This window comes from Merops nubicus, unplaced genomic scaffold (genome assembly GCF_000691845.1).
Source record: "Merops nubicus isolate BGI_N331 unplaced genomic scaffold, ASM69184v1 scaffold8164, whole genome shotgun sequence".
Lineage (NCBI taxonomy): Eukaryota > Metazoa > Chordata > Aves > Coraciiformes > Meropidae > Merops > Merops nubicus.
Window position 1 is genome coordinate 675 of NW_008602244.1, and position 20,903 is coordinate 21,577.

The 20,903-nt window shown below is 45.1% G+C and overlaps 1 protein-coding gene across 1 annotated transcript in view; it reads right to left on the reverse strand.

Annotated features, from left to right (window-relative positions):
- Window positions 1-226: 226 nt before the first annotated feature.
- MAP4K5 (mitogen-activated protein kinase kinase kinase kinase 5) overlaps window positions 227-20,903 on the reverse strand; it is a 66,519-nt gene continuing 45,842 nt past the window's right edge. The window contains exons 14-32 of the mRNA XM_008938285.1: window positions 20,836-20,894; window positions 19,738-19,802; window positions 15,540-15,582; window positions 14,911-15,082; window positions 14,239-14,336; window positions 14,097-14,138; window positions 13,426-13,510; window positions 13,256-13,335; window positions 10,210-10,270; window positions 9,807-9,809; window positions 9,078-9,192; window positions 8,889-8,947; window positions 7,781-7,884; window positions 7,254-7,431; window positions 5,883-5,951; window positions 5,435-5,527; window positions 3,135-3,205; window positions 2,630-2,685; window positions 227-314 (exon numbers count right to left, since the gene is read on the reverse strand). Coding sequence (XP_008936533.1) covers window positions 227-314; window positions 2,630-2,685; window positions 3,135-3,205; window positions 5,435-5,527; window positions 5,883-5,951; window positions 7,254-7,431; window positions 7,781-7,884; window positions 8,889-8,947; window positions 9,078-9,192; window positions 9,807-9,809; window positions 10,210-10,270; window positions 13,256-13,335; window positions 13,426-13,510; window positions 14,097-14,138; window positions 14,239-14,336; window positions 14,911-15,082; window positions 15,540-15,582; window positions 19,738-19,802; window positions 20,836-20,894 — 1,541 coding nt within the window. The remainder of the gene's footprint in view (window positions 315-2,629; window positions 2,686-3,134; window positions 3,206-5,434; window positions 5,528-5,882; window positions 5,952-7,253; window positions 7,432-7,780; window positions 7,885-8,888; window positions 8,948-9,077; window positions 9,193-9,806; window positions 9,810-10,209; window positions 10,271-13,255; window positions 13,336-13,425; window positions 13,511-14,096; window positions 14,139-14,238; window positions 14,337-14,910; window positions 15,083-15,539; window positions 15,583-19,737; window positions 19,803-20,835; window positions 20,895-20,903) is intronic.

Genomic DNA, 20,903 nt, shown 5'->3' on the forward strand with positions numbered 1-20,903 from the left:
ACGAGTAAAGGGCTATTTACCTCATAGCTTTTATTAAGCAAACTCGATATAACCAACCACACAGTGGCAAGAGACAGAACCAGCTGTTCCCAGCTGCAAAAATGTATTGATTTCCACCTGAAAACATCATCATTTAGGTGTCAAGAAGAGAGTCAGTCACAGCCCCTCCTGCACCGCGTCCCTCGGTGGCAAACCCGCTCTGCTCCCTGGGCTGGGTCCCTTTTGCTCAGTAACTGTTCTCGTGCCCAGCCAGGATGTAGAGGTTGCTGTGGGCAGTGGGGTTCTCTGTTGGCCTGCTCTCCAACACCACCACTCTGCAAGCAAACACAAACACGGCCCAAAATCGTCAGTGCCAAAGTATGATGCACGTGGAGGAGGAACAAACTTGGTTGCTCATGGATTTCTACAGACTGGAGGGATGTGGGTTTTCCTAAATACCTTGGGTGGTGTAAAATCAGTGACCTTGTTTTCCAGCATCACTTCTGATAAAAACACTAAAGCGGAATAGACGAGGAAAGGAGGAGCAGAAGCAGCATCTTGAACCAGACTCTACCCTTCTCAACCATGGGGACATACAGTGTGTTACAAACCTCCTCCAGAGTGACATCTTCCACCTGGAGAGAAGCTGTGTCCTCTGCTTCTACTGGGAAGCCACCTCAGAGCCAGAGTGCTGTGAGGAGATGCCACCCCCCTATCATCCCGAGCATGTTTGTACCTCTAGGTCTTGTGATGAGGATCAGCCACTAATCTGAGTTCTCCTCATGACCATGGAAGGGGGTTGGAACCAGAGGATCTTTAAACAGAGGGGAGATTTGACTAGAGAGAAGGGAGACATTTTTGCTGCTGAGGGTGGTGAGCCCCTGGCCCAGGCTGCCCAGAGAGGTGGTGGCTGCCCCATCCCTGGAACCATTCCAGGTGAGGTTGGCAGGGGCTCTGAGCAACCTGCTCTAGCTGCAGATGTCCCTGCTCAGGGCAGGGGGCTGGATGAGGTGACCTTGAAAGGTCCCTTCCCCCCCAAACCATCCAATGACTCATTCTATGAATCTATATGCATGTCTCCTATAAAAGTGCAAGCTGAACCAGATGAGATGCTGCTTCCCACCCCTTGGTGTGTTGGGATGTGCTCACCAGCCCAGCACAGAACCACCAGCATTGGAAGGTACCAGTTCCAGTACACAACGATTCACTGGTGGCGGCACAGCACCTACCTGGACACACCTGGCACCTGTGCTGCAGTGGGCCTTAGCAGAAGCTCATTCTTGCAATAAAGTGCCTCCTGCTCTACTGGAAGGAACAGGGTGGGAAATTGCCACAGGGCAGGAAATTACCACTCTAACTGGGAATTACACTGGGTCCTCAGCGACTCAGTTCCAAAGCAAGGACTTCAGCTGCCTCTTGCACAGGCAGCCCCTCCTCTTCCCAGGAGCTAGCACGTTCTGGCTCTTCCTGGCCGGGGGATCCAAGAATTTGAGTACACAAAATTAGGGATTACTTACATAGAGAAAGCCAGAGCCAGGCTTCCCAAAGGCCAAAGGAGGGAGCAGGAGACCAGGGATTAGAACTGGTTTCTTGACTCATTACTATTTCTCCATTTAGCACTCTGGCTATCTGAGAAACCACAAGTACACACGTCCAAATGTGGAGGCTGGGGCAGCTTCTGCCAAGGTTTCAAACCTCTTCCCAGCCTCTGCATCTGAAAGGAACCAACCTGGCCACTATGGGGGACAGGTGAATTTAGACCACTGTGCAGCCTAGTTTGCTCTGCTATTTCCAGACCTCAAGGTACAGAGCAGCAAAGATTATTTTGCAGTAGTCAGCTGCCAGGATAATTCACCAGTTCACCAGGGAGATGAGAGCCAGGAGCAGGCTTGGCCAGCTGTGCTCTGGGCACTCTGCTTCCCACAGGCCAAGGCAGCTCTCACCTGCCCCCGTTGCTCATCTCCTCACACTGTGTCCCTGCACATTTGTGTCCACACTTCCACCTCTGCAGTGGGAAGTGGCAGAAGTCACAGGGGCTCTTAGCAATAATTTTGGATGTAAACGCAATCACTAATTATATCTTTGGCTATTGGAGGCAGAAACAATAGAATCATAGAATAGCAGAATTGTTTAGGCTGGAAAAGACCTTTCTTTAAGATCAGAGTCCAACACTCCCCCAGCACTGCCAGGTCCCCACTGCCCCGTGTCCCTCACACCACATCTCCACGGCTTGGAAACCCCTCCAGGGGTGGGGACTCCACCACTGCCCGGGGCAGCCTGGCACAGCCCTGGGCAACCCTCCAGGGCAAGAAATTGTTCCCCAGGTATGTCCTAAACCTCTCCTGGTGCAACTCGAGGCTGTTTCCTCTTGTCCTGTCCCTTTGTCCCTTGGGAGCAGAGCCTGACCCCCCCCCTGGCTCCAGGCTCCTGTCAGGAGCTGTGCAGAGCCAGAAGGTCTCCCCTGAGCCTCCTTTGCTCCAGGCTCAGCACCCCCCGCTCCCTCAGCTGCTCCTCACCACACCTGGGCTCCAGGCAGTGTCACTGCCTCCCCTGGCCCTGCTGATAGATCCCTGGGGGCTGGAAGCCAGTTCTAGTTGGAAGCTAGAGAGCTGGTTTAACTAAAAGTTTGATGTTTCTTCAGGCTGATTACCTGTCTGATCCCAGCAAGCGGAAGACCCGGGTTTCGTCTGATATCTCCTGGGTAACCTGTGGAACAATGGAGACATTTAGGTCCATTTCAGTGGCAAAATGAAATTCACTGGTTGGAGTTGGAAGGAAAAAAACCCATCAGTCTCTTACAAAATCTAATTCAGTTTAGTGCAAATTACTTGAATTAATCACATACATTGATGTTAAACAGAGAAGAGTTTTAAATTTCTTAAAATACAACTTATTTTAGCTCATTTTTGTCTTGTAGACTGTTATCAGTTTAGATGACTCGGTGGCACAGATGGAGAATGTTGATCAAATCTTTTCAGCAGAGGCTGATTGGCTTACCACATGGGAAAGTCAGAGAAAGCAACCACCAAGCTGAAGCAATGACAACATGGAGCACAAGCACTATCACTTGGGGAACAGCTAGAGGGGCCAAAGGACCAAGAGGTAAATAAGGAACAGGAAGAAATCAAACCTGGAGAGACAGGGAGATTACTTACTTCATCTGACTTAAAGCTTTTGCCCTGCATGCCATGTTTCCAGAAGGCCAGCACGCTGTCCTGAAGGCACACTGCAAAGGAGAAACTCATCATCAGAGCCCAGCGTGGCTTACCTGAACCAGAGACACTGCACTTCTCCCCAGCAGCGAGCTGGGAAGCCTGTGGAGGAAGCACGTGGTGAGACCTGGACTGCTGGCAGAGGAACCAAACTCCAAAATCACTGTAGAGAAACTGGACTGCAATGACTACTTGGATCTGAGACACACATTTTTTCAAGTGCAACTCAAACCACACTGCTCAGACAGTCCCTGTTTGCCAGGACAAGATCAGCACCTTTTTTCCTTTTCTCCCTTTAACTTCTATTCTCTTGAAATGTTTCCCTAATGATTCTGGAGACAACACCAGGAAGTGTATAGACATGCTGCCAACCAAAACACTGTGGGCTGCTGGAAATTACACATCATTTTTATTTTTATATTTACTTCAAAACAGACCTGAATATGAAAAATGGGAGGAGTCTTCCATTCAGGGCCAAAGAGACAACACAGAGGCTACCAGCTCTGAATCACTCAGTCACCAGACTGCTGAAAATAGTGGATGAAGAGCCCAGTGTTCTTTAAGCAGCATCACAGCAACGTATTTTACACTGGTTTATTTTCCTAAATCTTATTTATTTTCCTTTACTATTCCTTCCAGTCACATTTTGTCTCTGTTCAGTATTAGCCATGTCTTTGTCACAGAACAAAGGCCTTCAGCAGAATCCTGAGAGCAACATTTGTCACAACAGTTCAAAGTAACCTTCACGTGCCACTCCCCTCTCCTCCCTGCAACCAGAGCACGGGGAGTTGTTTAACCTCCTGAATTCCCCAGAGAGCACTTGGAGTGTAAAGAACTGCTCACATCATTCAGGCTCAGCTGGGAAGTGCAAAACTTTGGGATAAATGCTTCTCTGAGTTCCTTCAGAGTTCATGGAAATGGCAACGGTCAAGTCACAAGCACGTGGCAGCAGGAGGGATCGTGTGATACAAACACAGCAGTTAATTACAACAGGCCAGAATTTAGGGAAGAATCACAGGCTTGATTAACAATATCTCCCTTTGGGATGGGTCTGACGTACCTACATAGAGATGCTGTGTAAAAGAATGTGCTCTGCTGTACCAGCTGCTGTTAAAGTAGAAGATACCCACGTCAAGAATCTGCTTCTAAAGGGAAGATGCCTGAAGAGCCCAGAAATGCCAGTTGTACAGAACTGCTGACAAAAGCAAGTTGTGTCTCTACTGATTTTGATTCCAGGAAGAATTTCAGCTGGTGTGACAGGCAATTATTAAACTTATGTTAATTAGATATTTTTGACAGCTTATTAGAGCAGAGATACTTGCTTGACAATTAGAATTCAAATTTTAGAATCAGAACATTTTTCTGGTTAAAGAGACCTTCAAGATAAAGGTCCAGCCATTCCCCAGCACTGCCAGGTCCCCACTGCCCCGTGTCCCTCACCCCACATCTCCACGGCTTGGAAACCCCTCCAGGGGTGGGGACTCCACCACTGCCCTGGGCAGCCTGGCACAGCCCTGGGCAACCCTCCAGGGCAAGAAATTGTTCTTCAGGGCCAGCCTAAACTTCCATTGGCACAAATTGAGGCCATTTCCTCTTGTCCTGTCCCTTGTTCCCTGGGAGCAGAGCCCGACCCCCCCCTGGCTCCAGGCTCCTGTCAGGAGCTGTGCAGAGCCAGAAGGTCTCCCCTGAGCCTCCTTTGCTCCAGGCTCAGCACCCCCAGCTCCCTCAGCTGCTCCTCCCCACACTTGGCCTCTAGACCCTTCCCCAGCTTCAGCCTTTAGAAGCAAGGCTGCTGTCCTGGAGTAGCCTAAAGCCTGTCCGCTAAGAACTGGATTAAAATACTATTACATTGACAGTTAAAAAATGACATGCTCACACTTAAAATCTTACGTTTTAGAAGAGTAACACAAGTTTATATATTGCTAAACCATTTTTTCCTCCCCAAATATTTTTCCCCAGTGTGATGGGCATGACCAGAAAGCAGTTAACCTTTTTTCAATTAAATCATCATACATCTTACTTATAAACCACAAATGGCAGCAGATGGAGACACGGGGACTGGTCGTACTCTCTGGCAACTGCCTTCCTTTCTCCAGCCTGTCAGTGGAGGTGAAGAGGCAGCTCACAATATCCTGACACATCCAATGTGATTTAGACCAGTCTAGATTATTGAAACCCTTCAACACTCATCCTCCTTTACATTCTTACATCCCTGAGAAACAATAGCGAAGCAAATCACTCACCCACTGACTCAATGCAGAAATCAAAGCTCAGCTCAGAGGCCAATTTCTTGCTTGACTTCAGTTTCCCTTGTAAGTTCACAATTTTCACAAATTCTCAAATAAAACAGAAAAACAAATATTAAAACCCACTGTTGAAAAGGACTGACATGTTTAAGTATGAAATACTAATTCCATATTTCAGGCACAAAGAAATGCCCCAAACCCAACAGCTACTGTATTTGCCTAAAATGAATCTAAGAGCATCCTTCTCTCAAAATAGAGAAAATCTTCTTATACATTTTGTACATTTTTAGACTACTGGCAGCCTTCCTGCAAACAGCAAACAGCACAAAAATGTGATTTCTGCCTGAAGGTTGGAAATTTAGGCAGGTTAAGAGTGATACACAGGTGAATAGTGAAAGTTTTGCAGAAGGTGTAGTGGGCTGCCCAACAGAGCTGTGGTACTTACTATCCAGGCAGACCAGGACAGTGTCTCTCTCCAGCTGTGTTACATGAATGGCATCTAACTGCTGATTGCCTTGTGAAAAAGAAAACAGATTATTTTATATAAAATAATCCTAAGAGTGATCTCAGCCTCCTCTCAACCTCCCCAGTTGCTACAAGTCCCTTCAGTATTCTGTGAGTCTTCTGTAATCTACAATATTTGTTACTCTTTCAAGTTTTTTTAAGGCTGTATGATCCCTGAGTGTTCTGAGAGGTGTACCAGGACAAAATCAGTTCAAATCAGGTATTTAATATGCATTTATTTTATATATAGTATCTAAAAGCACTCCTGTTTATCAGCATAAAATACATTTTATGTTACAGTTCAGCACAGGAAGTCAGCTTCCTTCATTAAGAGGCATGATAATGAGCAAAAGGAATCATCAAGGGAATCTTTGCTCCTAAAAAAATGATCTTTTCCCAGAAATCCACATGTGGAAAGCTGATTATGCTGATATCAAACTAGATTTAATAGTTTTCCCAGTTTTTATTGCTGAAGTTCTTGGTAGAGCTGCTAAAAAGCAGTATTTAAATTTAAAAAGTATCTCCAATAGTCAGCAGAGAAAAGCATCTGCAAGATATCAACTAGCTTTTGAAGATAAATGAAAACCTTCTAGTTCTTAGTAGCCAGCTGAAGATGACAGGCCTCCCCCAGGGGCTGGAGGACAGACAAGAATGCTTTCTGTGAGTCCCTCTGAAGGAAGGAAGGGGAAAGAGGAGCATGACTGATCCCAGGAAAAACTATGTGACCACAAATGGGAGCCCAATCAGCAGGGTCTGCACTACTACTACAGGAAATTCATCAAGTAAAAGATGTGTCTAAAACTGATGTCTTTTAAGAAAGATACTTCATACTGAAGTTGGCCAGTCATCACAAAGGAGCCTAGAAGAAAACTGGGGACAGACTTTTTAGCAGGGCCTGTTGGGACAGGACAAGGGGGGATGGTTTTAAATTAAAAGAGGGAGACTTAGCTTAGAGAGGAGAAATTTTGGCTGCTGAGGGTGGTGAGCCCCTGGCCCAGGCTGCCCAGAGAGGTGGTCGCTGCCCCATCCCTGGAACCATTCCAGGTGAGGTTGGCCGGGGCTCTGAGCAACCTGCTCTAGCTGCAGATGTCCCTGCTCAGGGCAGGGGGTTGCACTAGGTGACCTTGAAAGGTCCCTTCCCACCCAAACCATTCTATGATTCTAAAAGAAGAACCTGGGATTGGCTCCCATAGGCTAGAGACAGATAGGTAGAGATGCTGCACCAGTTTGCCAAGCCTCAAGGGTTTCCAGATGACTTCTGAGGAAGGGATATGCAACAATTACCAGACACTGCAACGGCCCCAGGTCTTACCTGCACCAATTTCTGTAAACCACGAAGAAGCAGAGTTCAAGTTGATTGTCTCAAAGTGAACTACCTGGCTGGGGTCAGTGCCCTTGCTGATGGCCACGCAGACCATGGGGTACTCCTGCTCCGGGATCACGAGCATTTCGAACACATTCAGAGGGCTTGGCAAAGGGAAGTCAAAGTGCTGGGGAAAACAAAATGAGGCATTTGTGAAGTCTCCTTTTGCCTTGGAAATAAGAAGCCTAAAATAACATGTACAGAATAGACAGGGAATAGTTTTTTACTGCAGGAGCTGTGAGCAGCGTTGCGCTGCCCAGAGGTACAAGTTGCTCTGTTACTGCTTGTGCTGTGCCTGACTTCAGTCACAGGAGTTTCTTACTCAAAATGTGCCAACACCAGATTTTTCAAGTGCTCAGAACCCACAAATGGCACTAGACTGGGATGTACTTTCCATTCCAAATTCTGGAAAGGTTATTTCCACAACTGTCTAATGATTAACAATTAAATGTTCTAAATGGAAAGAAAAGCCTTACCTTTATTAACATGAATTTCTGCATTGGCTCATACCACTGGAGCAGAACAATCCCAGACTGCAATGCACCACACAGGTACTTATGTCCTGTGTATGGGTTTCGTACTGTATAAAATAAGAAAAAAAACCAAAACCAACCTTTTTTAAGCCCTGCAAGTTCAATGCATACTTGAGAAAAAAAAAGCCAACACAACCTCTACAGCTATCTTTGCAAATAACTGAAGAGAGAGCGCCAGTGTCACACTAATTGCCTTCTGGCTTTCAATTCAAATGTCCACAGTGATTAATAACATGCTACATTCCAGATAAATTCAATTATAATTAATAACTGCTAGCATTTTCTGAGTCCCAGTAAAGAGGCCACATGCTGCGTGGTCAGAAAAGCTCCTTCCTGGGGCTGTGTGAGCAGAGGGAGTGAAAGGTCCAGGTCATGTTGTGAATTAAATTAAATAAAAATCCCTAGCAGTGAAGATGGCCCCTAATTTCTTGTGAGTGTTGACAGCTAGTGCAATCCTATGATAAAGGGTTTGGTTGTTTTAAGTTGGATACAAGACCAGCCTGACTTCAGGAATCATTTGTAAATATGCCTGTTGCAGACACTTCATATGAGCTAAACAGGATATCCACGTTTGCAACTTGGTACTTTATGTTTTGTTCAAGCATTTTTAAGAGTACAAAGGTACAATTCCACACAGGATCAGGGCCACATTCTGCAGAGAGCTGAAGCTGCTTGGAAAGTCAGTGAAGCCCAAGATAAATCTGTAACTTCACAAGCTTTAACTCTTCCACGTGCACTTAGTACCTGAGCCGTGGCTTCACTCCTCCCTGGGCTGACACCAGTTTTATCCACACCCAGCCCCTTCTTTGTGGAACATTTCCAGGTTAAGAACTGATATGAAAAACGTTCTCCCACTGAAGAGCACAAAGACCCTGCAGTAATTGGAAGGGAAGCTCTGCACCCCTCGGGCACAGCATGATGAAATCAGCCACACTATTTTCTGAACAATGAACTAACTCTAAGTTTATTAAAAAGAAATGAGTTTAAGACATGCCATGCCCAACGACAAGGGCCAGGAAGAAGAAAACTGCAGTACTGAACATCTACTCACCTATACAGCATTTGTGGCATCCTTTTGTATCAGGGATCTTTGTCGTTAAGGCAAACTTCCTGGAATAACAACAAGGAGAAAAGGCATCAACAGGAGATGTTGAAGGCCCCTCATGCTGCCAACTCAACAGCACAAACAGTATTTTTGAGGACATTCATTTGTTAATCATTGAAAGTGAAAAACTTGTACCTTGGTAATATTTTATCAGGAAACCTGTGGGTCTGAATATGAGCGGCTAATCCTGTTTTCTTGGCTTGTTCAAACAAAGCTATTAAATTGTGGGAGTAGAGCTGGAATGTTTTCCCTGTAAGAGAAAAAAGCACAATCAGCATTGCACCCACACTTCGAGCACAGAACTGCACATTTTTACCAAAATTTTAAGTATAAAAAATTACCTTCTGGAAAAGCAGACCACGCGTGGCAGGTATTTCAAGGCCGGTTATGAAGAAAGATAAAACAAGACAACAATCATAATGCAGATAAAGAAGACAGCTCAGAGTTCATTTCAGTCACACTAAAGCAGCTCTGACAGTTTTATGTAAATGTTTTTAGAAGGCTGTAATCATACAACAGTTATTTATGTCAGGACATTTTCAGTATCTCTGACTCAACAGAAGTGGTGTCACACAAACCCTGCATGTTTAAAGGCACAGTCCTGCAATCAGTCTGCACATCACTGTGCCTCTGTTTCCTATCTAGAATATCCTAGTCTGGGAAAACTGATGAAAAAAACCCCCTTTTTTTCCACGAATGAATCTGCAGAATTAGTAGTAAGTCACAGCCTCCTCCTTCTCCTTCAAACTGAAACTGTGTTTGGTTTAAGGGGGACTAATTTTCTGAATCAGGTTGACACCAAAGATGCTGCCAGGTTACACTAAAAACTCTGCAGTTACACTTTGACACTGCACCCATGTAAACCCTCTCCTCATTTTGGTCTGACACATGAAAGCCATCCTCATCCCAGCTCAGGGACCACAGCAGAGGATGCTCTTTACATTCTCTGGGCACTTCCAGTCAAATTGCAGCCTTGGCAGAGGCAACTCCTGTTTGAAAAACACCACGCTGAGTTTTTCCAAACTAACTAAAACACAACATTAAATAAAATTATGATGGAACACTGCAGACAACTGGCTCTACTACTTGTCAATGAATTATCCCTGAAAGTCTTTCCCACTAGAACTCTTGAAGCAAAGCTTCCAAACACGAGGAGCAACACACAGCTTTCTACTTGAGCATAATCAAATCACACTGTATTGAATGATGACTTTAAATGTTTCTCTTTATTTATAATTTGATTACTTTTCCCTCTATTTCTACATACCTGACAAGGACATTAAGGTGTTATTGATGACATATAGCCAGGTGCATTTTCGGGGAAATAACTGAAGAAAGAAAACATTTCCATTAATAGAAGCACACAGGAATTTCCACCCATGGTTTTCTCTGCCTGCTCCACCTCTGTCACCATTCCTGCAGGGACTGGCACTGGAGAAGTCCCAGCTGCAACTACAGTTTCCCCTTCAATTCTCAATTTTACTTAGCTTAGCCCTTTACACTTGCTTAGCCCTATTCTCTGTCAGAAATAGTTTTCATTCCTTCTCTCTTCTACCCTGAAATTTTCAAAATTCAGTTTTCCTTTGTATTTTAATCAGCAGCACAGAGCCAAAGAGGGACAACTGCCAAGACTGGAAGACCATAAAAAAGAAAGATAAGTGCTTGCTCAGGAATGACAGCCAGAGAAAGAAAGATAATGTGAGTACAGAAACTTACTGAACCCCACAAAAGTCAAGAGACAGATTAAAAAGGCATTAGTATTTTCTGAGCAACTGGAATTTACCCTGCCTGGACTATTGACTCCAGCCCTAGAGCCCCCAGCACAAGAAGGATATGGACCTGTTGGAGTAGGTCCAGAGGATGCCACAAAGACAGTTTGAGGGCTGGGAACCCCCTGCTGGGAGGCCAGGCTGAGAGAGTTGGGGCTGTTCAGCCTGGAGAAGAGAAGGCCTTCCAGTATCTGACGGGCTCCTACAAGAAAGCTGGGGAGGGACTTTTTACAAGGGCTTGTAGTGATAGGACAAGGTGTAATGGCTTCAAATTGGAAAAGCAGAAATTTAGATTAGAAATTAGGAAGAAATTCTTCACTGTGAGGGTGGGGCAACACTGGCACAGGTTGCCCAGGGAAGCTGTGGATGCCCCATCACTGGATGTGATCAAGACCAGGTTGGATGGGGCTTTGAGCAACCTAGTGGGAGGTGTCCCTGCCCATGGCAGGAGGGTTGGAACCAGATGATCCTGAAGGTCCCTTCCAACCCAAACCACCCTGTGATTCTATGATTCTACAAATTATGACCAAACCCTGTATTTTGTGGGACTTGCCTGCCTGGCTATTTGTATTAGCATTCTGCTTTGTAAACAGACAGCTTATGGGAGGTGTTGGGACTTACTTTGGTTTCAGAGGGAAGGAGTTACTCATAGGGCAGCTAGTCTAGATTTGAGAAGATTTTAAATTGATGAAGAACCTCTTGACAACCTGAAGGGGATTTTAATAAAAGTGATGGCAAATGACAGCATTCAGGAGTCTCAGCAAAGGAAGGGATAAGGACATTAGAATAAGGAGATGAAAAGAAAAAGAAAAGACAAGACTGAAGTTATTGAACAGTAGTCATAGGTGGGGTCTCCCCTTCAGAAAAAAATTCCAATAAGATAAAAATAAATTCAATGGATTAAGCTGTTTCTAAAAATGACCATGAAAAAAAAAGATAACACAGACTGGTCCTCTGAGGGCAACTGTTGCAAAACACAGTGAAAGATGCTTGAATCAAGGCTCTACAGAATGATTTCACTGGTTCATGCAAATGTCCATCTAACCTAATATCTGTTTCCAGCACTCACCATAAAGTGACATAACTTCTCCTAAAATTGGTGAAAATGTGGCAAAAAAATTTATATAATACTGCACCTAATAGTCTGCCAGGCTCTTCAGCTCAGAAACCTGCTGAATTGGCTACAGGCTTTGTGCATTTAGTGAGCCCCAATGGGTTTATCCTCCATAAATCTGTCCAGTCTCCTCTCTGAACTCAGATAACTCCTCATATTTGCAGCTCCCCATAGCAAGGAGCCCCAAACCAGTTATCCACTGTTTATTTTGGCTCCTACTAGCTTCATTTAATGGCCCCGCTGGAAGAGAAGGGGAATGGTTCTTCCCTGTGACACCCAGCTCCAAGGCACCTCAAGATGGGTAAATATTTCTTATTCCCCCCCGCCTTAAGCATCACAAATGCATGATACAAAACAACAGAAACATGGATGCAGTGCTAAGGACAAAGAGTCAATCACAAGATAAGCCTGGAAGGAGAAACATAAAGGTTAAAATGCAAACCAAATTACCAGTATAGGAGAAGTTGATAAATGTAGTAACTGGGAAAACAGAAGGCCAGTGCTTGACAGGAGAGAAAGGTGCACCCTCAGCTCTCTGAACTTGAAAGGATCTTCTAATTGTGTTGAATTCAAATTCCCAATTCTCACCATCAAGCCCTTTATAACCTTCTCTTGCTTGTGTGCACCAAACCATCCCCCTCCTGACCTTGCTCAACTGCTTCCCTTTTTCTTTTGCTCCTTTTTTGTCCTCTAGTATGATGCTCCCCAAAAGAGCAGACTTCCTCCTCTGCAGCTCAGATCTCTGCAGTGCCCTTTCTGGGAAATCAGCTTTCTCTCACCACTGCTCACTGACACACCCACCCTGCCACCTGCTTTCTGACCTGCACTGTATCTCCACTGAACTGAATGCTTTTTAGAGACCTGATGCTCAATGTCCAAGGCTTTTTAGAGGCTTAAGTGCCTTTGTGAACTGCTTTAGAAACCCATGGGTATAAATCTCGCTATTGGCATCTGCCAGCGCTGCCCTTCCAACAACACTCTGCTACTCTTGAGTCTAACAGAGCAAATGTAACACCATGATTGCATGAATTGGCTTTGGGAAGGGTTAGAGAGCCCAAGAGAACAAGGAAATGTGTATTTATTGGTGGCAATAACGCCAGCTAAGTTAAGGGGCTGAGGGCTTTGGTAGTGCCCAGTGAGGATGCCATATGCCATCTAGTGGAGATAAAATGGAGAGAGGGCAGGTAACCCCTTGTCTCCCAAGAAGAAAGATGTTTTAGAAGAGAAGTCCTTTGAAATCAATGTTACAAGCAGAAACAAAAAAAAAAAAAAAATCAGGTAAGTAGGGGAACAATGTGTTTGGACTTCCCTTGCTGGCTTTGATGTGCATCAGTTTATTCCACAAAGCCTGGTATCCCTTTTATCCCCCTAACATCAAACTTCATAAAATCCCCACATCTCTTCTGTGAGTTCAATACTCCCCAAATCACCTGTTCCATTGTTGCTTCGTGAAGCTCATTCAAATTCAAAGTGTAGATACCTTCTTCTGTGCCAAAGATAATGTACTGATCTAAAAATTTAAGAGGAATGGATTATTTCACAAGCACATTACCACTTTGGCAACAGGCAGGTTTCAAACAGAAACCTAAAATAACATTACCTTTAGTATCTGGATGTATCCACGAGGTTGCACAATTGATCTTCAAAGGACAACCATCAAAGACTTTGGAGAAACATGCTCCCATCTGAAAGACACCAAAACTGAAACCTGAAACAAGGTTACACTATGAAGCCTTTGTCTCCTGCACACCACTGCTCTCTTTTCTCAGAAGACACAGATTTGGTTTAATAAGCCTTGATGCAAAACATTTTTATGATGCAGCCTTCCATACCTTTTCGTAGACTTTGATACATTAAAAAAACACCAAAAGGGATCAGAATGATATGAATAAATTTAAGATCTTTAATTGGGTAAGAACGATGTTCAGGGCTTATATAAATAGCACGTGAAGGGAAAAGGAGCAGAAATGTTGAAGTAATAACACCCTCCTGCATCACTAATCAATTCTCACCCTTTCTCTTCACTAAGCAGATCATAACTCACAGAGCCAGTGAAGTCTCCAGCCCTTCACATCCAGACCAAATGGTGAAAGGAAGTTTTTAAGAGAAGGAAATCAATATTGTGGATTCAGTATAGGAAAAGTAATCGGCTATGAGATGCAGAAGATCACCCCAGATGAGATGCTGGCTCATTCTGGCATAAACCCTCTGACACCAGAGAGCTGGTGTGCCAGCAGGCTTCCAATAACTCCAATAACTGAGATTTCTTACCAGCACCTTCGGCGTTGGGGGTAAACCATTGATTGCTGGCTTCTGTGGGAAGAAAGAAAGATCATCAAATACCTCCCAGGCACTGATACAGATCTAGCCAGCTAACATGATGTGAAATCAAACTGAGAGTTACAATACTTACAGGAAAATCTCTTTTCTCTTTTTTACGTGGCAGCTGAGGGATTTGTCCAGCCCCTTCTGTGCTTTCTTCAATGAGTTTCAGCATGCCATCCCCATTGCCTGAAAAGAAGCCCAGGCACATTTTGTAGCTCACTTGACACAGTGAAAGAAGAAATACTTTGTTGTCCTATTCCCTCTTCTCCTTGGCACCTCACAGGAGTGGAGAAGTGACCTCTGAAACTTCCATACACACCCCTCAGGAAGCTGAACCCTTCCAAGGACAGCTGGCCACTCTTCTGTGTGCTAAGCCACACAGGAATAAAGGCTTTCCATTACCCAAACAGTCCCTGGGCCAAACACAACTGGGAATAAAGCTGTGGCAAGGTCCTCACAGACGATCCTCCCTGCATGTTTGGTTTTATGTTATTCGTGCAGGGAGCACAGGAATGGTATTGACTGGCTGAGTGTCCTTTTGTTGGGAAGAACATTTCCACCACAGGTCACATCTCTAATAAGCAGCAGCACAGATGTAAAAAGGAAAGTTGCACCTCGTGGTCAGCTTGTATTAAACAAATTATCTACTAAATCAGCTGATTCTAGAACTGATTTCCTTTTAGAGGACACAAGTCACCTTTTGGAAGCTTAACACATTTACCCAAGTCGCTGTATCTCGCTGTGAGCAGTCCAGGGCTGCTGATGCTGCTGGTCATTCCAACGGGGCAGGAATCAGCCTGAGGCCCACAGACTGGGATACTCTGTCTCCTGTGAGCTGGTGGGGCTCTGTTCTGTGAGTCTGGGAAGTGTTTTATGGTCTGACATTTCTCATCATCAGGGAGGTTTTCCTCAGGATAACTGTTTATTCTCGGCTGCAACAAACCGAAGAGGTGAAGGTTACTTGGGAAATGGTACCTGGAAGCACAAACTTCAAACAAGTTTAATTCAAGTCAGACTGCTTCTACACAAATAAAGCCCATCAGCCTTTGAAAAAAAGACATTTGACAGCAGAATAATCTAAGAGGTATTCCTTTCTGATGGGAAACCACAGCAGCAGGCAGAATGCTGAGCAAGAGCCCATCCCACGCAGCATGCTGGGGAAAATACCTGCAGGTCCCTTTGTCTAGGGCAGTGTACAAGGCCAGGAGTCCCCAGAGGTGGAGACTGTACAGACTGCAAGTCAGCACAAAATACAGAGCTACACGAAGTCTGCTAGCAAATAGTATTTAATAGTATTTATTACCTGCTGAGAGCATCAGACAGAAGCACTGCAGGGGCTGCACCAGTGGGCTTTGCTGCCTAAAACTCTTAGAAACAACCAGCTCTTACCTTAGGAGGTAGTGGAGGTGGCCCTGCTCGCTTTAGTGTTGATCTATAACGGAAAAGTTAAACCTTAGTTAAACCAATAACATAAACAGAATTACTTGAGAACAGAGACTGCCAACAAGACGAGCTAGATGCATAGCAAAGACAATCACAGCTCTGCACGAACAGGGTTAAACTAGAAGTCCAAGAGTAGGGGAAAAAAGCATGTTAATCTTGTTAGAAGTGTTGCTTTTTGATAAGCTCACGTTCTTTCATAAATACCCATCTTACAGAGCACTGTGGCGAAGGGTATTTGAAATTAGCAATTAAATACAGGCTCAGGGACTAGTTCAGTGCAGTTTGCAGCTTTTGCTCCGGATCAGACAAACATCTGGGCATCACAGGAGCTGCACATACCCCACCAGAGCTCTGCAGGAGTATCTGCACGTCCTGTCACTACTGGGCCTGCCTCATGATCCACAGATTAATCAACACAAAATCTGCTTTAGAGTATTAGGCGCTTCCCTACGCACTCTGAGGTAACCTCAGGAAGGAGGGTGAGGGCAGAAAGCTTTGCTCTGCAGGCATTCTCCTGACGGTCAAGCGAGCGTTAGCCCTTTGAGAGCAACCAGCCATTGCTTCTTTCTGAGCTGAAAGCTGCCTGCAGCACTCTAGGGGAGAGGTCTGGCCAGCAGGCTGCCTGCCTAAGCGAGAGCGGCGCGCTCACGGCTGTGCCCGCAGCAGATCCACTCACTCTTCAACATCTTCGCTCCCATCGCCAAACTTTGTGAGCAGTCCCCTAGGTAAAATGGTTATAAGATTAAGAGCTCTGCTCCAAAGCCCACATGTGCAACTAAACTCAGCAGTGAAGTTATTCAGCTTCCTAACAAACATCTCCTGGTCCCTTTGTTTTATTAAAGCAAAGTATTTTCTCTCTTATTCACTGCACTGAGCTCTTTTACATTTAGTAGGGTCCTCTCCTTCCCCTCACCCCCCAATAATCACTGAATATTCTCTCCTATACCACATAGCATCAAATTTCATTTCCCTACCTGGTATTTTAAATATTGATGAAATGCTTCATGACAGTATAACATAAAAGAAGGTAAAAAAGATAAGAACAGAGGAAGTTACTGAGACAGATGGAAAAAAGATTTTAGAAAGGGAAGTTTCCTCTAATACTGTTACAAACTACACAGACTGGTTTCCACTGAAGTGGGAATTTTTGTTTCAAAGCTACACTAGTGTCAAAAAAGAAATTGTGGCTAGAGGATCAAAACAGCACTGAAAATACAACCCTGAAACAAACAAAAACCAGCAAAAATTTGCAAAATGACAATTTTCAAGCTGTGTCTTCAAGAAACAAAAAAGTAAACTTCGTTAAATGTAAAAAAATATCTAAACCATAAATCTAAACCAAATAAAAGTCACTCCTTAGTATTCTGTTGTGATGCTGTGAAGTCTAGGGTTCTGTATTTAGGAACTGTGAGGTCGAAGAGGCAGCTCAGAAGGTGGCTGTCTCTTTGTTCAACCAGGGACAGGTTTCCTGTTCCTTCCAAGAAGGCCACCAGCATCCTGGCCTGGGTCAGCACTAGTGTGGCCAGCAGGAGCAGGGCAGGGATCATCCCTCTGGACTGGGCTCTGAGGAGGCCACACCTCAAATCCTGTGTTCAGTTTTGGGTCCCTTACTCCCAGAAGGACCTTGAGGGGCTGGAGCGTGGCCAGAGAAGGGCAACGAAGCTGGGGAAGAGTCTAGAGGCCAAGTGTGGTGAGGAGCAGCTGAGGGAGCTGGGGGTGCTGAGCCTGGAGCAAAGGAGGCTCAGGGGAGACCTTCTGGCTCTACACAGCTCCTGACAGGAGCCTGGAGCCAGGGGGGGGTCAGGCTCTGCTCCCAAGGAACAAGGGACAGGACAAGAGGAAATGGCCTCAAGTTGCCCCAGGGGAGGTTTAGGTAGGACACAAGGAACAATTTGTTCTCTCCAAGAGCTGTCCAGGGCTGTGCCAGGCTGCCCAGGGCAGTGGTGGAGTCCCCACCCCTGGAGGGGTTTCCAAGCCGTGGAGATGTGGTGTGAGGGACACGGGGCAGTGGGGACCTGGCAGTGCTGGAGGAACAGTTGGACTCTTGATTTTAAATATCTTTTCCAACCAGAATGATTCTATGATTCTGTTCCTCAGGCTGCAGCAGCCACGGGGCCAAGTTCAAGTCTCTACCTGCAGAGCAGACACCCCTGTGCCTCCTCCACATTCCACAACACTCCACATCAAGGAATGACCACAGGGGTAACGAACAGGACAACAAAAGCATGTAGTACAAAAAATAACCCAGCCAAATTTCAATCAGTGTAAAATTCCCCTGCAAGTTACTTGTGAAGGGAAAGCAGCAGCAACTAATAAAAAATCTAAAAGAGAAAAAGTGCAACCATCAACAAAACCTGCCTCCATAATACAGAAAATCTATTTTAAGAAGTGATTTTAAAATGCTACAGGAAGGGTGAGGAAAAAAAACACATGAAATAGGCACAACCGTCAGGTACACAGGCTGGTATTCCTCTTTCCAGGCAAGTAATTCTGAGTTGAAGGTATCAATCACCATCCACTCTGATGAAAGCCAAAGGGTGGTAAAAGTGAGGGCCCCCCAGCATACAGCCTCTTGGTACCCCCTGGTGTTACTGGGAGTTGCTGGGACACAGGAGTTATGCATTTCCTGTTTATCTTTCAAACTGGAACTGGTTTCCAAGTAAGCAGCACGGATTCACCATCCAGAAACTTGATGCCTGTCCTCCTTTCACTATGAAATCTGTACCTATTCATCCATTTAAAGCCCTAGCCGTGTTTGCTATGGCTACATTCATCCTGCTTTTAATACAGCCTGGTATAGACAATAAAGCTGCAGAAAGAGAATTAAATCAATAAGTCATTTTGCCAGGAGGAGCTTCCCTCCCTGCCTGCTCCTCGAGCCTGCAGATTCCAGCTGTCTGCAGAAAAGCCAGTGCTCCCAAGAAAGGCTTTTGGTTTGCAGCTCATTGGGGTCACACAAACAACCCCAGAGAGGAAGGAAAGCAGTGGCTGTCAGCACTGGGCTGGGAGAGGCAGGGCCTAAAAAGCCATCCCAAGCTTCTACTACAGTGAGAGTGAGAACAGAAAAACAGGTTGAACTTAAAAAGACCCAAAGAGGGGCAACCTCCGGCCAGCTTTCCAGGGGGCTGTACTGTCAGCTGACAGCTTATGCAAGACTTTATCTGCAAAAAAGCCAAAGAAATTCACTGTCTGCTACTCTGTTCCAAATAAAGATGGGAAACAGGCTCTTTTAACTGAGCAATTATTTCAGTTGAAATACCATCTCTCCCTACATACTTACTGAGTATGAGGTCCTACTGAACCTCCATATTCTCCACTGCAAATTCAAAGCCTGCCTTGAAAGGCAGAATCCAGTATTTCTCAGCAAAAGGAAGCCAAAAAATCAGTCCTAACTTGGACAGAGTTGTGCTCCCTTACTTCAGGCCTGCTTTATTCCAGGGGAAATCAGTTGTAGGTGAAATATCAATACATACAGCATATACAGTTATATAGATTCTTTACCTATAATCATCAAATCATTTGGGTTGGAAGAGACCTTTAAGATCATGAATCCAAGTGAAAGCATTTCACCCCAGCACACCACACAACTGTAGCTAGAGCTCACACTGCTCAGACCCCTGCAGCAGAACCACCCTCCTGAACTTCAGGTAAACTTCAGAACTGGTCTCTCCTTCCCTTCCTGGCACAGCCCCGACCTCAGGGCTGCAAACACGAGTTGCCACAGGATGTCACAGCCACAGCCACAACCCAGAAGAGATGTGCAAGGCTCGTGCAGGGTTCTGAACTCAGACCCTGCAAGGTTACTGGCTTTGTGACAGAGGATTGACTTGGGTTGTCTTATTTCAGTGTGCTGGCCATATTTTTACATTTCACTTTCCATCTACAACTGGGGAGTGACAACAAATTTAAAACAAACTACTGTTCATGGTTTGAAGAGATTAAAATCCACTCCTCAAGAGAAGGACTAACCAAGTGCAGAAGGAAGACAGCACCCTGGGAAAAATCTCCTTCAACTTTATGAAGATTAAAGTAGATTAGGGCTTAAGGTTTGATTTTCCACCATAGCTCAATTTTTACATCAGAAAAATCTTTCCTTTCATATTAAGTCACAGAAATAAAAGATGTTTTAAAACTCTCTACTTACTTGCTGCTTCCACCATCAACAAAAGGATTCCAATGTGCAGCAAAGTCGGCGCCAGCTGCCACAACCTGAAGATGTAGAAGTTGTCATTTTTTTCCCCCCTCTGTCAAACTCAAGTACCTCATCCACAGCACAGGAAGAGGCCTGGGAGATTCCCAAGCTCTGCAGAATGACCCATAAGCAGCAAAATAAAATCCCAAAGTGAAATAGTGTTTTACAATCTAATTATAGAGCAACTATTAAAAACTATCTTCTTCTTCTTTGACTCAGCCTTAAAAGCAGCACCTGGATATGGCACAATGCTACTGCCAAGTGGCAATAAGCAACAAAAATCTATGGTGGAAACTCTGTAAGGATTTTCCACTCCAGGGTGCTTTCAAGCCACTTTTCCAGCAAGAGAAGATGCAGCCACCTCAAGCTTGTATGAGATGGCATCAGCAGAGGCTGGGAGCATTCCTCTCACTAGACACAGCACCGAGGGGACCCTACCACTAACAACACGTACAGACCTCCTCAGTCACTCTCAAAACAAGATGAACCCCTACCCACCTGGAGAACTGGAGCAGAGCTGTAAACACCAGGAATGGGCTTTTCTGGAGGGCTGAGCACTGATGTCTCCAAACACAAATTAACAGCAGCTGCTGCTATTCACAACACTTATTAAAAAATGGAGCCCTTGTGTACACAGGCACATCCTAAGCCCCAAGAACATGAATTAGCTGATCTGCAGTAAACTGCTGAGGGTTGGAACAAACAGCAGCAGCTCACAGGGGGCCAAAAGGGCTGCATGTGAGCTGGCAGCCTTCCAAGGAACAAGCAGCAAAATAAACCCTGGTGATAGGAAGATCAGGGCCTTGAATGCAGAACGGCCTCTTCACATTATCAAATTAATTGGCACGTGTTGTTTTTTTCATCTGAGCAGGACTCCACACAAAGCGTGGAGGGCAAATAATTCTCTTTAAAATGTTGCCATTGTCTGGGGATCCAGAGTGGTCTTCTCATGACTTTATATTTCAGAGACATGTTACTTAGAGTGGAACCAAAAAACAATGAAGACATTATGATCTCACCAACTGAAGGACAAACCAAACTTGTCCTTACCATTTCATCCCGAGCTTCCGTTTCTTTCCGCAGAGGGGGCTCAAACTGCAGCTTATCAACTGCAAAAC